This window comes from Saccostrea cucullata, unplaced genomic scaffold, assembly GCF_032062105.1.
Source record: "Saccostrea cucullata isolate Sc308-1 unplaced genomic scaffold, CSIRO_AGI_Scuc_v1 ctg2312, whole genome shotgun sequence".
Classification (NCBI taxonomy): Eukaryota; Metazoa; Mollusca; class Bivalvia; order Ostreida; family Ostreidae; genus Saccostrea; species Saccostrea cuccullata.
In genome coordinates this window covers 321916-343133 of record NW_026929545.1, presented here as the reverse complement: position 1 = coordinate 343133, position 21218 = coordinate 321916, and the positions used below count along the sequence as shown (strand labels likewise).

At 36.0% G+C, this 21218-nt stretch overlaps 4 protein-coding genes across 6 annotated transcripts; all 4 read right to left on the bottom strand.

Moving 5' to 3' along the window:
* Positions 1-2: 2 nt before the first annotated feature.
* On the bottom strand, positions 3-2607 carry LOC134281160 (uncharacterized). 3 transcript variants are annotated; one of them, XM_062763634.1, is made up of 7 exons: positions 2280-2607; positions 2123-2191; positions 1665-1796; positions 1483-1566; positions 1324-1395; positions 921-992; positions 29-116 (listed from the first exon to the last, which is right to left on the bottom strand). In XM_062763634.1, the coding sequence occupies exons 1-7, from the start codon at positions 2578-2580 to the stop codon at positions 40-42; spliced, it is 807 nt and encodes a 268-aa protein (XP_062619618.1). In that variant the 5' UTR covers positions 2581-2607; the 3' UTR covers positions 29-39. The 3 variants fall into 3 exon arrangements, with proteins under 3 accessions (XP_062619617.1, XP_062619618.1, XP_062619616.1); XM_062763632.1 differs by having other exon boundaries at positions 1324-1566; XM_062763633.1 differs by lacking the exon at positions 921-992 and having other exon boundaries at positions 3-116; positions 1324-1566.
* A 3307-nt stretch (positions 2608-5914) lies between these two features.
* Positions 5915-9164, bottom strand: LOC134281156 (uncharacterized transmembrane protein DDB_G0289901-like). The gene is made up of 6 exons (XM_062763625.1): positions 7862-9164; positions 7523-7600; positions 7192-7434; positions 6986-7075; positions 6464-6529; positions 5915-6027 (listed from the first exon to the last, which is right to left on the bottom strand). Exons 1-6 carry the CDS (start codon positions 9162-9164, stop codon positions 5915-5917), a joined length of 1893 nt encoding a protein of 630 aa, XP_062619609.1.
* Positions 9165-12808: 3644 nt separating this feature from the next.
* Positions 12809-17638, bottom strand: LOC134281152 (uncharacterized transmembrane protein DDB_G0289901-like). The gene is made up of 7 exons (XM_062763622.1): positions 17377-17638; positions 17017-17194; positions 16503-16867; positions 15907-16347; positions 14349-14804; positions 13323-13766; positions 12809-13235 (listed from the first exon to the last, which is right to left on the bottom strand). The coding sequence occupies exons 1-7, from the start codon at positions 17438-17440 to the stop codon at positions 12814-12816; spliced, it is 2370 nt and encodes a 789-aa protein (XP_062619606.1). The 5' UTR covers positions 17441-17638; the 3' UTR covers positions 12809-12813.
* A 320-nt stretch (positions 17639-17958) lies between these two features.
* LOC134281155 (GATA zinc finger domain-containing protein 14-like) lies at positions 17959-20586 on the bottom strand. Its single transcript, XM_062763624.1, has one exon. The coding sequence runs from the start codon at positions 20584-20586 to the stop codon at positions 17959-17961; it is 2628 nt and encodes an 875-aa protein (XP_062619608.1).
* Between the last annotated feature and the right edge of the window lie 632 nt (positions 20587-21218).

Sequence of the window (21218 nt, the reverse complement as noted above, 5' to 3'; positions counted from 1 at the left end):
TGTTAACTTTACATTATTGTACACTGTGGTTTTTATCAGTTATGAATACAGCTTTTCTAGTGCCGCTATCAAGCTCTGAATGATCTCATCCACTTCTTCCAGTCCATTTTTGTTTCCTGAAAATAGAATGAGGAGTACATTGTTGGAAAGTTTTAGCAAGTGGAAACCTAAAAGGTCATCGGTTCATGGCATTTGGCATCATTTTATAAGCTGATGTTACATAGATTTCAGCAATCTCCTTTAAATTCTATGGTCATTACTATGACCTTGTTAAGAGATATAACCCATCATTGGTCATATTTTGGCAGACTTTTTTTTTCATGCAGATTGCCAGACCTTTGTTTTGTTTTTGACTGAAATTGACCATGGAGTGTTCCTAAGCACTTGATTCCAAGGCAAATCTGGAGTTTGCAGGGGTCCTTGTTTATGTCCTCTTTATACTAGTATTTTAAAAGCGATAGAAGACAAAGTATTAAAATCAAGGGGGTACTTTTGTATCAATGTGCTGGAAATCCAATGACGATAATTTTTCATGTCACATCTTATTACATCAATGAAACTTCATTCCAAATATTTTGCTATACAACAATTGAACCAAGGTTTTTTTTTTCATTTAATTGGTCAAAAAAAAATTATGCATTTAAACCCTTTTCACTTCCAATGTAGAGAAGTTCTCAGAAAATTTCAGCTTAAATTTTACTTGTTCGATATTTGCACTGACTTGTCCAGTCTGATTATCAAAATCCAGACAAATCTCAGCTGAGATTAAGATGACTCATATGTAAGCATTGTTGTAATTTGGGGTAATCATTATATTGTCACGTACCGGTATTTGCTTGTTTGGTGTGAATACAAAATCTTGTACAACGTATCCACATCATTTTAGTATATTTATGTATGATATTAAATATGCGATTTACCTTTATTTTTATCCTGATTCAGTGCTTCGTTCCATGAATCTGTAGCTTTATTTGAGAAATCTCCTGAATTATCTGAAATGATAAAGAATCTGGGACATATAAAACCATATATTCCGTGTAATAGCTGCAATAATGTATCCCTGTTCGATATTTTTATCTGATATTTTCTGGAGAAAAAATAAATAATATTCAGTGGATGCAAATATTCTTTTATATCCCGTGCAATTTAATATAACATACTCGTTTGAAATGAAATATACCTTGTATAACTATTCAATGAATAGCTGCAGAAATGCAACTCTCCGGGGGAAAAAAATCTGTGTTCAATGATCTCAATTTTTCCGACACACAAATTTGCACTATTCAATGAATAGTCAAACGAGTTCTGATTGTTTTGATTTACCTTGATTTTTACCCTGATTCAGTGCTTTGTTCCATGAATCTGTAGCTTTATTTGAGAAATCTCCTGAATTATCTGAAATGATAAAGAATATGAGACTATTAATATAAAAAATATTAGTACTCAGTCGAGATCGTTTCAAGTACGTGGGAGGTCGGTTACCTTGCCAGTTTTTATTGACTTGTTTGGCGCCTACCGCTGAATTCCATGATTCTGTAGCTTTTGAGGAAAATTCTTTTACATCCCCTGCAATTTTTAAAATGCAATCATTTTCATGCTTGCTTGAAATGAAATATTTATCTGCGGACTATCTGTATTATGTTGTGATATGACGTTCTAACTACCCTCTGGCCAGCTTCCATCCCAGGATTTTCCTGAGCTACCGAAGACATTTTTTCCGCTGTTTCCAGAGGAGTTTGCTCCTGATTCTGTTTTCTCGTTTGCTTTTGTTTGAACCATTCCATTACTTTTGCCAGCTGCAAAATGTAATAAAAACGGGGAAATTTTAAGCTAGATGTCAGCAGCTTTGGATATTATTCCATGGTGTATCCGTTTAGTGATCTGTAACAATAGTGATCTGTGTTTTACGTACACGATAATATTAAGAAGAATTTTTCGTTTCCAATTATAGTACTGTATTTTAACTCTAGATTGTTATACCCTGATTTTTCTAGATTTAAATGGTGAAATTTGGCAGTGCCTGAGTGTACGAGTACATCCACCTTTTTATTGTTTCTGTATCTGTGAACTACAATCCCATATCTTAAGTGAAACGTCTATATTAGTTGGATAACCTACAGACCTGGCCATCCGCCGTCCCAGTCATGCCCGGCCGTTGATTCTGTTACTTGCACTACCTGAAATGGCTCTACTGAGAAAAGAAAGGTAGATTGTAGCATCTAATCTCAAACAAATTTGACAATGTGAAAAAAGTAAAAACAAATGCCAGAAAAATTTACCTTTGTCTGCAAAAGAGTTGGGATTGAAACCTTTTAAAAAGTTTCGGTTATTTGGATCAAACTTCAAATTGTCGAATGGTGAAGGTGTTACTATTTTAGGATCGAACTTGATGCCAGCATTTCCAGGGTTACCGAACACATTCATTTTAGGAGCCTCTGGAACAGATGTTGTGATGGACTGAAACTCGGAGAAGGGTCTCGGCTTTTGTTCTTTCATAGGGTTGTAGTTGACAAAGGGAATGCTGTTCGGGTTATAATCTGGTATATTCAGGCCCTTATAAAAGGCGGGGTTATAGGTCATAGGCAGTCCTGTTTTGGAATTTGAAATTGATTTATATGAAATACATTTTAACGCCTACTGTTAAAATCTAAAAAGAGTTTTACATGTAGGTACATGTATTTATATACATGTATATATATATTTTACATATATATTCCGTGTGTCGTCAAGATCTTTCGCTGGGTACAAATATATTTGACCTCTTGACTTTGCAGTTTGACCTACTTTTGCAAAATTTTAATAAACTTTAACCTTGGCTTTAACTTTTTAACTATTAGTGCTAGAACCTTCACATAGCTTTTGTGCATATTCCTTCTGACAAGACATTTTTGGTATCAGCATTTTGCATCATGACCCCCAGCCTTGTCCTATATTTGTACTTTATTTTCATATTTGGAAAAGTAAGTTAAATCAACAAATAGAAGGAATTTAAGTGAAGACGTACGATTTGTAGGTATTTTCCAACCTCTCAAAAATACATCTTCGTACTTACCCTCCGAAACCTTTAAACAAAGCAGTCCAATCAACACAAATTTAACCGCCATGGTTACAAGTAATTAGATCGAAATTAAAGTAAAGAACGTTAAGGTATCAATATTTTACCGTTAAATTATGTAACAGGAAGTTCATCCTTTACATGACGTATTTTTTTCCGGTTAGCATTTATTGTACATAAGGATAATTTATCTTTCACCTGCCTCTTTATCAGGTCACTAATCCCTTCCAAGGAAGGGAACAAAATTATAATATCTGTAATCTCATTGTCCGTCTTCGATCGCCATCAGTCTGGACGTATTTTATCCATTTGATGATATAATCTTTTTACCTTTTTATAAAACAAATTTTTGTGCTTCTTCATTAATTGTTCCCAGCTTCAATATTTTTTGCTCTTTAAGTTTAACAGATACATAAATACGATAAGATTAATAATTAAGATTTTTTTTTTTTTAAATGCACTAACTGCACCAGTCTTAGATTTACCTTTCTATTGTCAAAAGCTGAAAAGGCTTTGGGATTTTGCAATATTGGTATATAAGTTGTGAAATATTTTCCTCTTAAAAAATGACGCGGAACTTTGCTTGAAGAGGATTGAGCTTCCGAAGAGCCATAAAAGCCAATTTTGTTCCTTAGCGCATGACTTTGGATCGGCGTTAATTTAAATCAGAAATACTTAAATAAAATTAAATGAAACCATCTTCTTGGGATTCTTTTATTAATTTACTGGCTTGACTGGGAAAAGTAGTTGTAGATCCCTTTCTTTTTAAGTTATATCCCGGTGAACTTGATATAAAAGATACTACAGAATCTTACACTTCTGTTTAATTTTTAGATTTTTTATTAGAAAAATTTATGAAAAACGCATTCACTTCAACTTTTCTATCGTCAGTTTCCATTTAATATTTATATAGAAATAACATCATCATGTGGAGTTGATTCGATAAGCAAGAACATGTTCTACATACAAACATTTTGTAGAACGAGACAAACTATTGACAATTAAAAAACTTGATGAAAAAAGGATGTCAATGTACCGTTAAGTTGATCTCATTTAAAGTCAACATTTCGCAATATCTTTTGCCCTCCATGGCACATGATCCAAAATCTGAAGTTTCCGGAGGTTCGTATTCACTCTCTTCCTCCTCCTTTTTATTGGTTCAGTGGACTAAAAAGCAAGATTGCTGTGTATTATTTCCATATTTTATCTAGAATTTCATGGACGTAGCAATGATTTTTAAATATCGAGTTTCATGTATTGTTTTGACTCTTGTTGTCCTCAAAAATCTGTTGCGCATATTTTCAAACTGAAAGGGTAAGATTTTCGTGATATGAGAAAGATATATAGGCTAGTGGGGATTTAATTTCGTGAATGAAGGAGAACTGAGTCGTTATACATTTGAAAATCTACAATTCATCGGGGTATTGAATTCATGGGTGTCATCCTACATGTACCTCGAAAACAAAATAAGGGAATACTACGAAAAGGTAATATAATTTATTTCGGAAAATCTATGAACATTTTTTTACCCCCCCCCCCCCGCTTGAAAAGCGGGAGGGTATATAGTAATCGGTATGTCCGTCCGTCCGTCTGTTACGCTTTGGGATACCCATCTCTTATCCTTTCAGACTGCTTTCATACCACTGAATGAAATTTGATGACACAGAATCTTTATTACATATTGCCATTGTGCACCTCCTATTTTATTTTTTCATCCGACACATATTTTGGGTTTCCCACAGCAAAACAAGGACACTGTCATTATATTGAAATGGGAAGCGGGGGTATCATTTAGTGAGCTCATTGCTTACAGTACCTCTAGTTTTTACAGGCACTTGTCGCAAATATTTCTAGGCATAAACATAAATTTCACACCTTTGAAATGATTTATTAGTTTGGAGTTAAAATTTCATACTTGCTTAGAAATATTTAGAGCGTAAAGGTTTTAGTATATTTTCAGATATTTCAGCATTATGGTAATGAACTATACCCTTGAAATATTATCAATCTTCGATACAGAAAGGAAATGAATATACCATCACTGTTAGTACAGGAATTGGACAGGAGTTCTGTAGTGATTAATTCGCCTATGCCATGCAATCAATGTACATAAACTAATAAGTTATAGAACTATGTTTTTTTATATATACATAAAAAGAAAAACAGACTATTCATCTTGACATTTTCTCAAGAATATCCAACAGCGACAAGAACAAGTCCACGTATTTGTCTTCTGCTCTCTGAAATTCAGATCATTTTATTTTTAGTGCGGTTGAAAATTTTAGGGACATGTATTAAAATTCAACATATGAAATTAAAAAAATGAACATACCTTGACCACACCTTTAAAAAATGAAAATAATACATTTAATTTTTAAAGAAATAGTACCGATCAAGTGAAAGTGCATTCGTGTATCGCAGTATTCAAATTCTTATTTTCTTGCAATTATAACTTCTTTAAACCGTATTATTCTGTGCTACTCAGCAAGAAATCACTACTTCAATAAATTACAGGCAGACAAATAAAGTTAAGTTTTTGAAACTTGTTTCCGAATCGTGTGTGAGCCGAACGTAATATCTGTATTGTAAAACTATGCTTGTATTTTTAAAAATAAATAAATGGTTTAAACTAAACTAAAACTAAGTAGGTGGTCCTCGCAAAATTAAGAATCACATGATGGTAAATATTTTTGATTCTAAATAAATCTTGCAATTCTGCTCAAATTGATAAGTTTCAGGGGAATTTTATCACAATACATTTCGAAACTTTCCTCATTTGGCTTCCAATCAACGTTAGAAAAAACAATAAAGATTACCTCTAATTGCACGTTTTCCTGTATTAAAAAAAATGGGAAAAAATTAATGAGACATGCGTTTTCGAACAATATTTTGTAAGGCAAAAATGAAAATAGATAAAAAGCGCTTACCTAGCATTGAGAACTGATTTGACTGGGTCCCGGTTAATCCTCCTCCTGTGAAAAAATCAAGGTTTGAAGGTTACTAACTTCCACATATATATATATATATATATATATATATATATATATATATATATATATATATATATATATATATTTATCCCCCCCCCTCGTGTCCCCTTATCTCAATCATAGGAATAATCTTTAATTAACAATACATTTTTAGCTTCAGTCTGGTAGAGTAAAGGTATAATTATAGGTTGGCAATTCTCGGATATAAAAATATGACCTTCTATGAAGTTAATTCTCTCTATTAAATTCTACAGTTGCTAATGTCAAAACGCTACCTGATCATCGTTTGCCATAACCCTTTTTTCTAACACTTTAAAAAAAAATGATAAAACGGATGTACTTTTCCACTCAATGGAAATGTTTAATTCAGAAAAAATAATCATCTCTTCGATGATAAAGAAAGAACGATAATTTTTACCATTCATAAATCCTTTCGGATCCACGAGACTGGTACCTCCAGAAAACTTAGAAATGTCCCCGCCACCTAATAGCATAAAGACAGACTTGGATAGAAAGCTGATGATTGACAAGTACATTACAAATGCCAACAAGCATTTCTTAACTTGGTTTTAATACTCTTCAATTAAATTCAATGAGGCTATATAAGCTTTAATGATTTTGAAAAAAACCTATTCTCAGAAAAAGCAAAAATTCGAAAATTCCAACACCTTAAATTTCAGGTAAGGTGGACTTTACAAAATGCGAACAGTGATATAGAATTTTAATTTAGAAATTGAACCCTTTAGCTTTCCATAGCGATGCGATGATTGAATGTTGTTTTTTTTACGAGCCACTTCTTTAAAACCAATACTTGAGAACACAAAGCGTTTGAAACACAATGCAAAGCAAGTTATTTTTTGGTTAATGATACAATGGCGTTAAAGCAAAAGCACTCCTTCTAGGTTTTTGTGAGAAGATTTGATAATTCAGTTAACATTACCAGACATTGCCCCCATTGGATCCAGGGGATTTCCGCCTGGTGGAAGTCCACCAGGCATCATGGGATTGGAAGATGACACGGAGCTACCTCCTGTTAATTAAGTGTAATACGTGGTCAAGATATAAGTATTTCATGCCCTATTATTCTTTAAATTTTTTGTTTTGTTTGGTTTGGTTTTTTTAAGCATAAAAAAGTTTTTACGTCACCCGAATTGAGTGTTCGTCCTGTTACAGATGATCCCATTGTATTCATCATATTCATTGGACCGGAAGTCCCACCAGCGCCACTGGATGAACCGCTCATCATTGATCCCATTGGATTAAACATGTTTGCCCCGGCGCTACCACCACTGGACCCACCGTTGACCTGATTCGCCCCACCCATCATTCCAGGAGCTCCACCCATTAATGAATTAGCATCCATTTTATTTGCATCCCGACCTCCAGCGCCTGATGGTATAAAACATTCTATACATTCAGAGACTATGTTCTTTTATCACTGTTCATTAGTATTTGGGTGTATTCTACATGTACTTACCACCGAACATGTTCAAACTAGCACCCTGTACTGCCATTTGTGTGTTAACTGCACCAGGATCAAACGTGCCACCAGATGCTTAAATATAGCAAAATAGTTATATACTAATTAGAGTATGTCTCCAAAAGGAATTCAGAAGGTATGTGATTACTGTTAGGACACATACAGATAAACGGTATACATACAACCACCCTGGGGTCCCATGAAGTTTTGTACCTTTCCTATTAAAAAAGAAGAATAAATATTTTTTAGACCAAATGGAGCAACGGTGATTAAATTTTCGTTTTTTCATTTTAATAACTTTAGTGTAAAGTGAGAGTATCGATATTTCCAGCATACCTAAAACTGGACTTAAGGGATTGAATCCGGACTGAGTTGTTTCGACATTTGTTTTAATAGGATCAAAAGATCCAGCCATCGAAGTCCCACCGGAAGTCTGTGATGTTCCGCTGCTAGAGCTACTTCCGGACATAGGAGTACCAAATGCAGAGGCACCTGAACTGCTGCCTCCACTTGAAGACCCAGATTGTGTGTTTGTAGGACTTCCAAATGAATTTGCTCCTCCTTGGGAAGTACTCGCTGATGCACTTGGACTACCAAAAGAAGAAGCACTACCGCTTGAAGAAGTGCCTGATCCAGTTCCAGATGAACTTCCAAAGGAGGACGCACTTCCACTTCCAGGTGTATTGCTTCCAGTGGAACTGCTTCCTGAGCTTGTTGAACTTCCAAATGACGAGGCACCTCCACTACTCGTACCACTTTGTAGCATGGCGCTTCCACTTCCCGATTGCTGTGTCATGCCATTTCCACTTGGCATCGAACCTCCTCCCATCGACTGCTGCTTAGCATTCATTCCCATTCCGTTGGTGAAAGTTGGGGTGTTGCCTCCAGTCCCCTGTCCGGAGTTAGCTGCATTTGGATCATACCCGCCTGCCATATTTACTGCAGCGTTATTGGGGTTATAATTTGGAACGAGGGATGATGATGCCCCTCCCTGCCCGCCTCCCATTTGTGACATGGGGTTTGTGAACTGAGAACCACCTTGCTGATTTGAATTAAAGCTACCACCAAATGCTGAGGTTCCTGAGCTGCTTGTACCACTGGTACTTCCGGACTGAGTTCCACTCGATGTTCCACTACCTCCACCGCCCATCATCTGATTTGGATTAAATCCCCCACCCATACCACTTGTCTGGGACCCAGTAGAGCTACTTAGTTGATTGTTGAATTGAGCTCCACCTTGTTGGTTTGGATTAAAACTACCACCAAATGCCGAGGTCCCAGTTCCTGAGCTGCTTGTTCCACTTGTACTTCCGGACTGAGTTCCGCCAGAGCTTGATTGTTGTGTGGATGTTCCACTACCTCCACCACCCATCATCTGATTTGGATTAAATCCCCCACCCATTCCACTGGTCTGGGATCCAGACGAGCTGCTTAACTGGTTGTTGAGTTTTGTAGGATCAAACGTTGCCGTGGAACCTGATGATTGTGACGAAGTCTGTCCACCGGATTGAGAACCAGGATTAAACATATTCATTCCGCTTCCCATGCTGCTCATCATTTGGTTAGGGTTGAAGGATCCTATGTACTGGGAGTTACTGGATGTGGAACCGGAGGAGGAAGTTCCGCCTGCAAACATCATGGCGTTAGGATCAAATGTTTGTCTTCTTTGGACCGATCCAGCTTTGATTGATTGATGATATAAAACAAAAAATATTCAAATAAAATTAAAAGTACCATCTAATTATTCAATTCATCTACCATTCAACAATCATTCTTCAAATCTTCAACTTCATTCTTTTATAACATCAATTTTTTTGAAAAGTTGCAAGAGACGATTTACACTTACCAGAAAAAAGTTTCTGAACATCCAAAACATACCGAACGGGTACGGCTGCTATAGAATGTATCAAAGTTAATAAAAGGAAATTTGGCAGCATTTTATTTCTGTAATTTTAGGCTATGAGGCCAAGATCAACAACTACAATATCATGGTAACGTTATAGATAAGACATGTTATGGAATCGATCATGCATGTTCATAGACATTTAACTACGGATATCAAATTTCTCTCTTTCTAATTAGTATTCTTCTCGGATATTTTTTTGGTTCGTATCAATAATTGTAAAGGCTTGTATTAACATTCAAATCTTCAAGAATTATATGTACTTTTATAATATATATGAGGGATTTATTTTAGAGAAGGGGTGTACTTCCCTCATTTTAAAAAAAATGCTAGATTTTCAGAATTCTTGTACTAAAAATTTGTGAATGTTGTACCTAACATCATTTTTCCCAAACACAACTATTAACTACTGTGGTTTCTTCAATTTTCGTAGGAATCAATTTTCGTGAATTTGTTTTCGAGGATACGTAATTTCCTGAACAAAAGCGTTGCATATACAAATGTATAACATCTTTATTAATTCAGTGAACATTGAATTTCGTGGATCTCCTCAACAACGTAATCCTCGAAAATTGGTGCTTAAAGGCAGAGATTTTATTTTTTACCGGGTGGTAAATTCCAGGTGAGGGAGGGGCTTATTTTGTACAGGTGTGAATGCCTTGGGGCTAGCAGTCTACCTGTGGTCGTTTGTCTCCTAATACCTATACACACGAAGTAATTTAATACACAGTGAAATACCCAGATGTCAAACTTTACCTGTTTTGGGGATTTTGAGACAATTTTAAATTAATTTAGTATAGTAAAAGGGTTTCTTGATTCATTTTTGAATGTTTGAAAACACCCTTAAACATTACAAAAAAATCATGATATATCATGCTATTATTTCAAATATTGAAATAAAGATTATTTTAGATGTTAGTGTATGTGATGATTTAAAAAAAAAACTGCTGTAAAAACCAAATTTGACTTCATTCATTCCCAGGATCTCATCTATTAAATGAAAAGAAAGTCTTGTTAAGTACATTTCATTAAGAAATATCTAGGTTTGTCCTAACCTTAATAAGTGTTTGTCACCATGAAACGTTAAAAAAGATTACTTGTAAATTTTTATCAGAATAAAAAAAAGGAAAATATAGTGACCCATGATTAGAAACATTAATAAATATTTTCTACATTTAATTACTTCACACAGTGCTGCTCTGAACTTTTTCAAGAACATTTCCACTTTAGGTTTACCATTTAAAATTAGCATATCAAAATTAATAAAGAAATTTCATTTGAAAAAAATAAGTGTTATGTACCAAAGGTTAATTTTTTTAAAATCCATATTATTTCATAATCCTTTCAAATACTTAAGGTTTATTTAATTCATGTATTATCAATCTAAAAAAATCTATTTAAAAAAATTAAAAAAAAATCATAGAAATACAGTTTCTCTATACCATGTAAACATCAAAGGATCAAAAGTTTATTTGAAAGTCCCTCCAAGTCCCAAACAAGGTGTACAGGGTATACACAGGGACCAGTAAGTAGATGTCAATCAAGTTGCAGCATCCAATGATGGACCTCCATGCACTTGATTGACAGGGCTACCCAGACCAGGTATTTTTGAAGGCGGTGCTTAAAATCTCTGCCTTTAACGAATATTTATGAAACCACAGTATTAAAGCTTTACTAGACCCTCTTATAGTAAATAGAATTAATATCATTTCTTCGTTTGTATGAAAAATACGACTAAACCGAAACGGTATATGTTTGTCCAAAGACCTGAGTGACCGAGATCTTTGGTCTTTGAACGTTACTCTACAGAGTAGAATAATAAAAATAATAAGTTTCCCCTATAAAAGATTGAATGGAAAATGATTGAAATTTTTCCTTGTTCTTCTTAACATAGAAATCAAATGCAACTTTCACAAAAGTAGTAGTTAAGGTCATACCCAATGTAGTTTGAACTTTATTGGAATCTTCCCCGAAGTTGAAGAGTTCCACTAAATGAAGGACCTGTGTGCAATAATTTTAATGTCTATACATGTATATGGATTTGTACACCTCTTCTAAAACAATTTTTGATGAAAAAAAATCTGTAATTTATGTTTTGTAATTTTTGTACATTTTTCTTTGAATAATGCAAAAATTTTCACAATTTGATATCTTTTCAGAACCCCTGGTAACGTATGCTGATTGTTTGTCTAGGAACATGTAATGGTATTATAAGTTTAAATTTAGAATATCTTGAAAAATTATCAGTAGGTAAGGTATCTTGCGTATGTCCTCAAACACAGCAGAATGAAATTTGTAGCACTTGATATGATGTATATATCCTTTGCAAAATAGCATAAAGCTACTCTCATTTTAATAAACATGTATCTCAAGTTAATGAAAAAAAAATAATATTCGAATTTTTTTTAACAAAAACTTAAAATTTAATGATTTAAAGATATATGACATTCATTGTAATTGTAGTGAAAAGAATCATCAAGCTTTTATTGTTTGTAAAGGTCATATAGGTGTGGAATATGCATATACGCATTCCCATGCACCAATTTTATTCCATTATCAGGAAAACGCGTCAGGAGCACTGCAAGACTTTGGCACTTTTTATAGATACTGCATTCCACCGATAAAAGTGGTTCTGTTATGGAAATAAACTCTTCCTGAGACTTTTCTTGTACCTTGGCATGATGACATATCAGTCTTAGTAGAGTAGCTGTGAGAACCGGAAACATGTAATGTGCCTTATCTATCGTATATCATTCCCTTTATCACGCCTTATTTAGTGTCAAGGACAATTGTATGTGACCCAATAGTAAATTGATTCAGTAGTGTTATCAAAATTTATATCATACCAATAGAAATTTGCAATGAATTATATTTGAAGCAGTTTTAAGGTTGTTTTGATATGTTTATTAACGACTTTTTCAGATGTAAATTTTTCGTGATAAAATTTGACGTTTAGTTATAATGTGATTTTGATTAATTAATTGTTAGACAACTTCATAAAACTGTTCTATATTTCGTTTTTTCACAGATAAGAGTTATAGTAATACATTTCAATAATACAACCTAGAGGTGAATTTTTCATCACATTTATTGGTATCATACCAGGGTAAAATGGCTCTCCATTCGTACTGCTAATTCGAAATCTATTCGCCATCGTAATTTTCTCATTCAGAAGACAATTTTAAAAAGTTATCATTTAATAACCAGGTCTTTTCACTCAGTAAGAAGGATCTAGATATCATAAGCTCATTGCAATAAATTTCATATGAATATTGTTGTTCTCTTTTTTTCTGAAAAGAAAACCAGATCTGGAAAGTAAAAACAAGTTTTGTTATAAACTGATCGTTTTTACAATAAAAGAACTTTTTTCTTTGTCTGTTTATTCTTAACGTCCAAGAAGATTTTTAGGATTGAAAAAGTTAAATGACAGAGTATTGACTGCATCAGGGTCAAATCCTCCTGACGCTGAGCCACCCGAACCGAGCTGTGCCTTTGAAGGATCCAGAAAACTGGACTGAATTTGATTAACTTTGTTTGGATCAAAGGAAGGTTGTTGTGCACTTCCACCAGAAGAGGAGGAGGTGGAAGGGGAGGAGGAAGAAGTTGACGAAGGGGAACTTCCTCCACTACTGCTTCCAGAGTTTCCTCCCATTAAAAAATTGCTGGGGTTGATAAACATGCTTGGGCTCATCATCTGAGAAGCGCCACCGGAAGATGAACTACTGCTTGAACCGCCGCTGGTTGATGATCCAGATGTTGACCCACTGGAACCAGTTGATGTTTGTGAGGTCTGACGTCTTCGAAGATCTTAATAAAAAGAACATCAGTATAAACATCAGAGAAACAATTTAAATAAAACTAAAATCATTTTCAAAATGTGAACAAAGTACTTACTTCTCTTTCCAACTTGTGCCTGAGGATTGAAGAAATTGAAGGACATAGTGTTAAACTGGTCAGGATCAAATCCGCCAGCTGCTCCACCACTGGCTCCAAGCTTAGAAGTAGACGGGTCCAACATATTGGCCTGGATTTTGTTGACACTGTTTGGATCAAACTTTGGTGCACTCCCGCTGCTTCCACCACTGCCACTACCACCACCACCGCCACCAGACATTTGGTTCGGGTTGAAAAAGTTGAACTGCATGGTATTAAACTGATCTGGATCAAATCCACCAGCCGCGCCGTTACTGGCTCCAAGTTTAGAAGAGGATGGGTCTAACATGTTTGATGTGAGTTTGTTGACACTGTTTGGATCATACTTTGGTGGACTGCTTCCACCACTGCTGCTTCCACCACTACTGCTCGGGCCAGATGGAGAGCTCTGACGTTTTAAGAGACCTGTGGAAGAAATATAGATAGCTCAATATTGTCTTTTTTATAAGTTCAAATCATTATTAGCTCACTACAACGAGGTCCTATGTTAGAGTTTTTGGAGCAGATTTCTTATCAAGTACTTTTATGTCCTAAATTGAGCTGAGATGTATTGGAGATGTTTGTAGTATGTTTCATTGCACCAGTCAAGGTTTCAGATGTTGCAGTTTCAGCAAAATATGGATTTGTTTTATGCTTTTTGAGCAGGTTTAAGTCTGGATCAGGTTGCATTTTTCAAGTAGCCATATGTATTAACCTTAGTTTGACCAAATGTACACAAATGATACATCTAGGGATGTACACCACCATGCTTGCTTCGGATGCTTGACCTGACCCACATTTCCAGATGAGTGACAAGGTGGAAGTTTTTGGAGCAGACCTAATTTCAAAGTAACTATTAGATCTATATTGACCAAACTTGCATGGATGATGCATCCAAGGATAATGAGTTTAGTATGGTTAGTCTTGCCTTTCTAAAGGACAACATTAGTTGAGGTGAGCTCTGTAATCTCTTTTAACAATTTAAGGAATACGAACTATAACTCTTACTTCTTTTTCCAACTTGTGCTTGAGGATTGAAGAAATTGAAGGACATAGTGTTAAACTGGTCGGGATCAAATCCGCCAGCTGCTCCACCACTGGCTCCAAGCTTAGAAGTAGACGGGTCCAGCATATTGGCCTGGATTTTGTTGACACTGTTTGGATCAAACTTTGGTGCACTCCCGCTGCTTCCACTGCTACCACCACCACCGCCGCCTCCACCACCGGACATCTGGGTGGGGTTGAAAAAGTTGAACTGCATTGTATTAAACTGATCTGGATCAAATCCACCAGCGGCACCGTTACTGGCTCCAAGTTTAGAAGAGGATGGGTCTAGCATGTTTGATGTGAGTTTGTTGACACTGTTTGGATCATACTTTGGTGGACTGCTTCCACCACTGCTACTTCCGCTGCTTCCACCACTACTGCTCGGGCCAGATGGAGAGCTCTGACGTTTTAAGAGGCCTATGGACGAAATATAAATTGCTCAATGTTCTCTTTTTTAAGCTCACCTCAGCGAATAATAAGCTCACCTCATCGAAGTTGGAGAAGCTAATGTAAAACCGTCGGCGTCTTATGTTAAAGTTTTTTGGAGCAGATTTCTTATCAAATTCTTTTATGCCCTGAATTGAGCTGAGATGCATTGAAGATGTTTGTAGAATGTTTCATTGTACCAGTCAAGGTTTCAGATGTTACAATTTCAGCTAAATAAGGACCAGGTTAATGTTTTTGGAGCAGGTGAATATTTTTGGATCAGGTCTCATTCCCAAGTAACTATAAACCTTATTTGGGTCAAATTTACACAAATGATACATCTAAAACTGTACACTATGAGTCTTGCTTCGGATGCTTGACCTGACCCACATTTTCCGGATGAGTGACAAGGTGAAAGTTTTTGGATCAGATCTAATTTCCAAGTTTTTATTAGATCTATATTGACCAAATTTACATGGATGATACATCCAAGGATAAACACTACCTGGTTTGCTTTGGATGCTGGATCTATCCTATATTTTCCAGATAAGTGGATTGTTTTGGATGCTGGATCTGTACATTTCTAGATAGCTATAAATTAATGGTTTTGGAGCAGGTCTTATTTTCAAATAACAATTGCAAAAAGCCCTATGCTGACAAAACTAGGATGACGCATCTAAGGATGCGTACTACCGGACTTGCTAAAGCGTTGTTTTTGACCTCAGTTATCCAGATGAGTGACCATTCTATAGTTTTCGGAGTAGTTTATTTGCAAAGTGACTACAAGCCCTATGCTAACCAATATTACAATAAAGTCGCATTTATTGATGCACACTATCAAGGTTGATATAGTTTCTGAATTTGAGCTACTTTTTTTCCAGAAAAGGGACCAGGTTCAAGTTTAAAGAGCAGGTTCATTCCCAAATAACATTAAGACAAACCTGAACCAAACTGGCATAGATGCTGCATCTTGGGATGTACACTACCAGAGTATCAGTTTAGTATGGGACTTTGCCTTTCTAAAGACAACATTAGTTGAGGTGAGCTCTGTAATTTCTGTTAAAAATTTAGGAATACGAACTCAAATTCTTACTTCTCTTTCCAACTTGTGCTTGAGGATTGAAGAAATTGAAGGACATAGTGTTAAACTGGTCGGGATCAAATCCGCCAGCTGCTCCACCACTGGCTCCAAGCTTAGAAGTAGACGGGTCCAGCATATTGGCCTGGATTTTGTTGACACTGTTTGGATCAAACTTTGGTGCACTCCCGCTGCTTCCACTGCTACCACCACCACCGCCGCCGCCACCACCAGACATCTGGTTGGGGTTGAAAAAGTTGAACTGCATTGTATTAAACTGATCTGGATCAAATCCACCAGCGGCACCGTTACTGGCTCCAAGTTTAGAAGAGGATGGGTCTAGCATGTTTGATGTGAGTTTGTTGACACTGTTTGGATCATACTTTGGTGGACTGCTACCTCCACCTCCTCCACTGCTACTGCTGCTACCCCCAGAACTTGCCGCTTGTCTTCTCCCTTACAAAATGAAAAAATAATACAAGAATCCTTATTATAGGGCATATTCAGTGAATTTTTAATAAGCTCAATAAAAAAGTTCTTTTCTTATTACTACTATTAAATGAAACGAACATTCTTTTTGTAAAACCATCTGATAAACAAAAACAACTTACGCCTTCCGGATGGTCCTTGATTTCCACCGCCACTTAAAAGTGCACCGGGATTAAAGAAATTAAATGACATGCTATTAAACTGGTCGGGATCAAATCCACCTCCACCACCGCCAGATGGTCCAAGCTGTAGTTTGGACGGATCTAAAAAGCTTGCTTGAATTTGGTTGACTTTGTTAGGATCAAACTTTGGGATAGTTGAGCTACCACTCCCAGAGGAAGATGAAGTTGAGCTTCCACTGCTAGAGGATGGAGAAGATGAGCTCCCACTGCTAGAGGAAGGTGAAGATGAACTTCCACTGCTGGATCCGCTACTCGACGAACCACTAGATCCTCCACTACCCGCACCGGGATTTGATGGAGAGGATCTGCCAAAGAAATCTTAACACCATTATATAATAACACCTTAGATAAATGTGTTTCATTACTTGTTTAAGTCTTAATTATGCTAGTATCAATCTTTATTTTGTAAAAAATTATCTGGTAGACTTAATTGCTCATTCATATTGATACATACGCACTTGAGCCACTCATAAATTGTGAAGGGTTGAGTAAAAATGATGGCGGCTGCATATTTTGTGAAAGCTGCTGGCCAGAACCGGAACTAGATCCCCCACTGGGCTGACTTGAAGCGGAACTAGAGCCACTTCCGGAAGTACTTCCACTGCTTGTGCTCCCTGATTGTGTTTGGCGGACTGTATACAAATAATATCTCGAAAACATTTTTAAAAGGAAAAAAATAAGCAAACATAAACAAAATTATCAATTACATACATTCACTAGCGAAGCACTCAATAAAATATTTTTAAAATGTTTAAATTCTATCAGTCAATTTCATTCAAATTTCTTTGAATTAGAGAATTAATAAATTTTCTACCTCTGAGGTCACGGCTAGCACAAGTGGTAATTAAAGCTACCGTTAATATTAATGGCAGCCACATAATTCCACGAGAGACTGATATGTGTCTACACTTATGTTGGTTCAGATGCGTTCGTTTCCCGTAATTATCATGTAACAATGCGATATATTTGTGTCAAACGTTGAAGACCTGTGTTTAATTAAACGGTACTAAATCTTATCATCAGTAGCTCACGAGGTAACGATAAGAAATAGTCCTCGGAAGTTGTTAGACAGGTGAACGATATAAGTCCAACTCAAAACGACAGAGTTAATTCTTTCTCTTGTTTTAAATATCAATGATATTGTCACATCACATACTTCTATTTATTGTTGGTTGTCTTTTGTTTCTGATAACGTAGAATACGACTTGCTTGTTCAAATTTCGGTGATATGTTTTCGTGTTTAAAATTAAACTGTATAAAAATTACTTATACAGCTAGAATTATAGGTTGTCCATACTTACAAACATAACCTCAACGTAGCAAATAAGTAATCGAGAATATATATATATTCAGTATAGCTTTATTTAGTAAGGAAAAAAACATCGAATTGTTGGCATTAAATATCTCTCAAACTCGAACTTCGAGGTTGTTCTTTTTCGTTTTTTCGTTCTATTTTGTCACTTTCGGGAATGCCCTCTCCACCTGCTAGTAAACCTGGGACAAAAGCATTCTCTGACCGACTCTCTTTGTTTGGTGTTTCAACAGAATTCATAATTCCGGCAGGATGGTTATTCATGTTGGAAATCATGTCATTAGGATTAAAGAAAGAATATGATTCATCTGATGAGTTGGTAGTATTGCTCGTCTTGCTGTTATTTTTTGGCATGTCTGGGAGGTTATTCACTCCGATTGGGGAAAAGTTCATGTGAGCATTGTTCACTGTTGCTGGATTAAAGATTGGGATTTCATTTTTGCTTCCTCCTCCAAGTAAACCAGGTACGAAATTAGCGCCATTATAGGGATTGGTTTTGGGATCATGAGTGCTATTTGTAGGTTCATGGACGTTGTTATTTTGTAGAAATAATGGCTGAAAATTTGCCTGCATGTTATTAATGTTATTTGGATTAAACTTATATGCCAGCGCTTTATCGGTGTCGTATCCGGGGTTTTTATCCAACATCTCGCTTGGATCAAAGTGCATTTTAATATTGTTTACTTCATTTGGATTGAAAACAGCATTGTTTACTGATGATGGGTCGAAATTACCTCCATATCCAGACGTGTCAAAGCCAGTCATTCCCATACCGAAATAATTCCCACTACTGTTACTGTTTGCCTGGGAGTTCAACAGATCCTTCATCATACCTTCATTTACACTGTTGGGATTGAAGGAACCAATGAAGGCAGATCCAAATCCAGACACCTTACCAGCCGTGAAAGATGGCCCTTGAGTTTGATTGTTGGTAGAGAATGGATTTTGGATGGCTAGAATATTTGTTTTAATGGGATCGTAACCTCCACCAAAGGTTTGTCCACTAACCGATGAAGATCCACCTGGGATACCGAGTTGCGAATTAACATCAAAATTCATCTTTGCATTATTGACCTCTGATGGATAAAATCCCATACCAGTAAATTGAAAGGTTTGACCTGTTGAAGTTGAATTGACTCTATGATGTTGAGGACTGTACTGAAAATTTTGGAATGATTCAACACTCATTCCTGGTGACATACCTGGGTTATACATAACCGGTCTGTTCACTTCATCCGGGTTGAATCCCCCAATGTCTACAAGGGATGTAGTCTTTGAGGTATCAGGAGTTGTTATAGTTTTATCTGTGGTAGTAGAAGCAGAGGGTGTTGTTGTCTGAACGGTCAAATTTGATCTAGAGGTACTTGTGGTAGAAACAACATTCTGATCTCTTTTTAAAACTAAGAGTTTGCTTTTAACAGATTTATGATCGCTTCGATTTTCTAACTTTGCTCTTTGTGCATCACTCACGTGTGGTATTTTCTTCGAAGACTGATATATTGGTCCTACGAAAAAATCAGGACTAAACCCCATATGAACATTTTCAAATGCATTTTTACTTGGTTTAAATTTAGGAATCTCGGGAGATTTCTGATATTCTGTTTTCTTTAAATTTTGAAGTTGTTGATTGTGCTTTGAAAGCATTTTATCTGGAAAGCCTGATAAATGATGTTTTATAACATTCGTACCAAAGTCTGTTTCCCCTACATTAGCTGCAGGTACAGGTGCAAACTGCCCAGGCCGAAAGGATCCTGTAAATGAATTCAAACTATCGGGATCAAAGTTGAATTTTATGGGTAATTTCGGCATCTGAGGATTTGACACAGGCATAATCATGTTATTTGGAGCAAAATTCATTTTTGCAGTCAATGCCGAATTTTGATATGTGTCCAGAGACGATCCTTGTGTTTGAAAATGCTCTTGTGGAAATTTGTTTTCCGTATGCTTTTCTTGATTTTCTTTTTTGCTGTTGCTCCCCATTGTGTTTTGAGTTATATGTTGCATCAAACCAGTGTAACCAGTGGGTTGATTTGCATATTTTGTCCATTCGTCTGTTGATATAAAGTTTTGTCCAACGTTATACTCTCCGGGGTTGAAGTTATTTGTACTTGCCCAAGAGCTCATCAGTCGATTGGGATCAAATCCAGGAGTCTTTCCCACTTGTGGAGCCTCATTATCAACTGTGTTTGGAGAAGACTCCACGTTGTCCAGGCTTCCTCCTCCTCCTGTCGAACCCATCCCTGCAGCTAACATCGACATAGGGTTGGTGTACTGCTGAGCTAGGTTATACATGCCTGCGTTGTTGTTGGTATTCAGTGCCTGAACCCCCATTACACCAGAATTTATCCCACCAGTAAAGCCTTGAGGGAGATTCACTTCATTTGTGCCGGAGGGTATAGAGGATAGCGGCTTATGTGTTCCAGATGAATGTAACAGTTTATGCTCATCTGTACTCTCATCACCACCATTAGTTGTTGCACCGGAACCAGTTGTTTGCATATTCTTTATTTGTAAGTCTTGTCGACTAGCATCAGAGGGAATTCGGGAAATGTTTTTCGAGGGAATTCTTGTAGTGCTAGGACTTATTGATGAATATCGATGAATCTCCTGATTGTTCGCAGATCCTGCATCGGAGGGATTTTTATTCATTTCATGAGGTTTCATCTCGTTGTTGGTTAAAACGGTTTGTTCTCCGTTTGGTGACTTTATCATGTTATTTAATAATTTCAAAAGTTGAACTCCATTTATATTTTCCAACAAGTTCAGGAGCGAGTTTGATTGCGCTACAATCGGCATACTAGAAGCTGAATCTTTAGTCTGGTATTTTTGTTTCGTTTTGGGATTTAAAATTGCGTTGAAATCAGCTCCTTCGTTGATAAAGTTTTGAATATTTTCGTCGGTTGGTATTTGTGATTTGTATACATTGGAACCAGATGATGACAATCCTTCTAACCCGGGCAATGGAATGCAACTGTATTCTGTAAAAATTATCATGATAATATTATGACAAAATATAATTTTTCCAATGCTATTACTGTGCATTCCATGATAATCAAGCTATATAATCACACATATGTCAAATTTTTACTAAAAGAAATCTAATTTATTTGAGCTAGATTAACATTTTGACGTTTTCTTTGAAGTATTTACCAAATTTCTGAATAAATTTTTCTTACCTGTGACTAAAAAAAATATAATGGTGATTTTTATAAAATCCATAGCCTTAATTAATCTCTACAAAAAGAACTGAATGTGTTTATAAGAAGAAGAAATGGCCGTTGGTGAACATCATTTCGAGAACAGAGGGACTGCCATTATTATCTACTGATGATACCAAATGATGA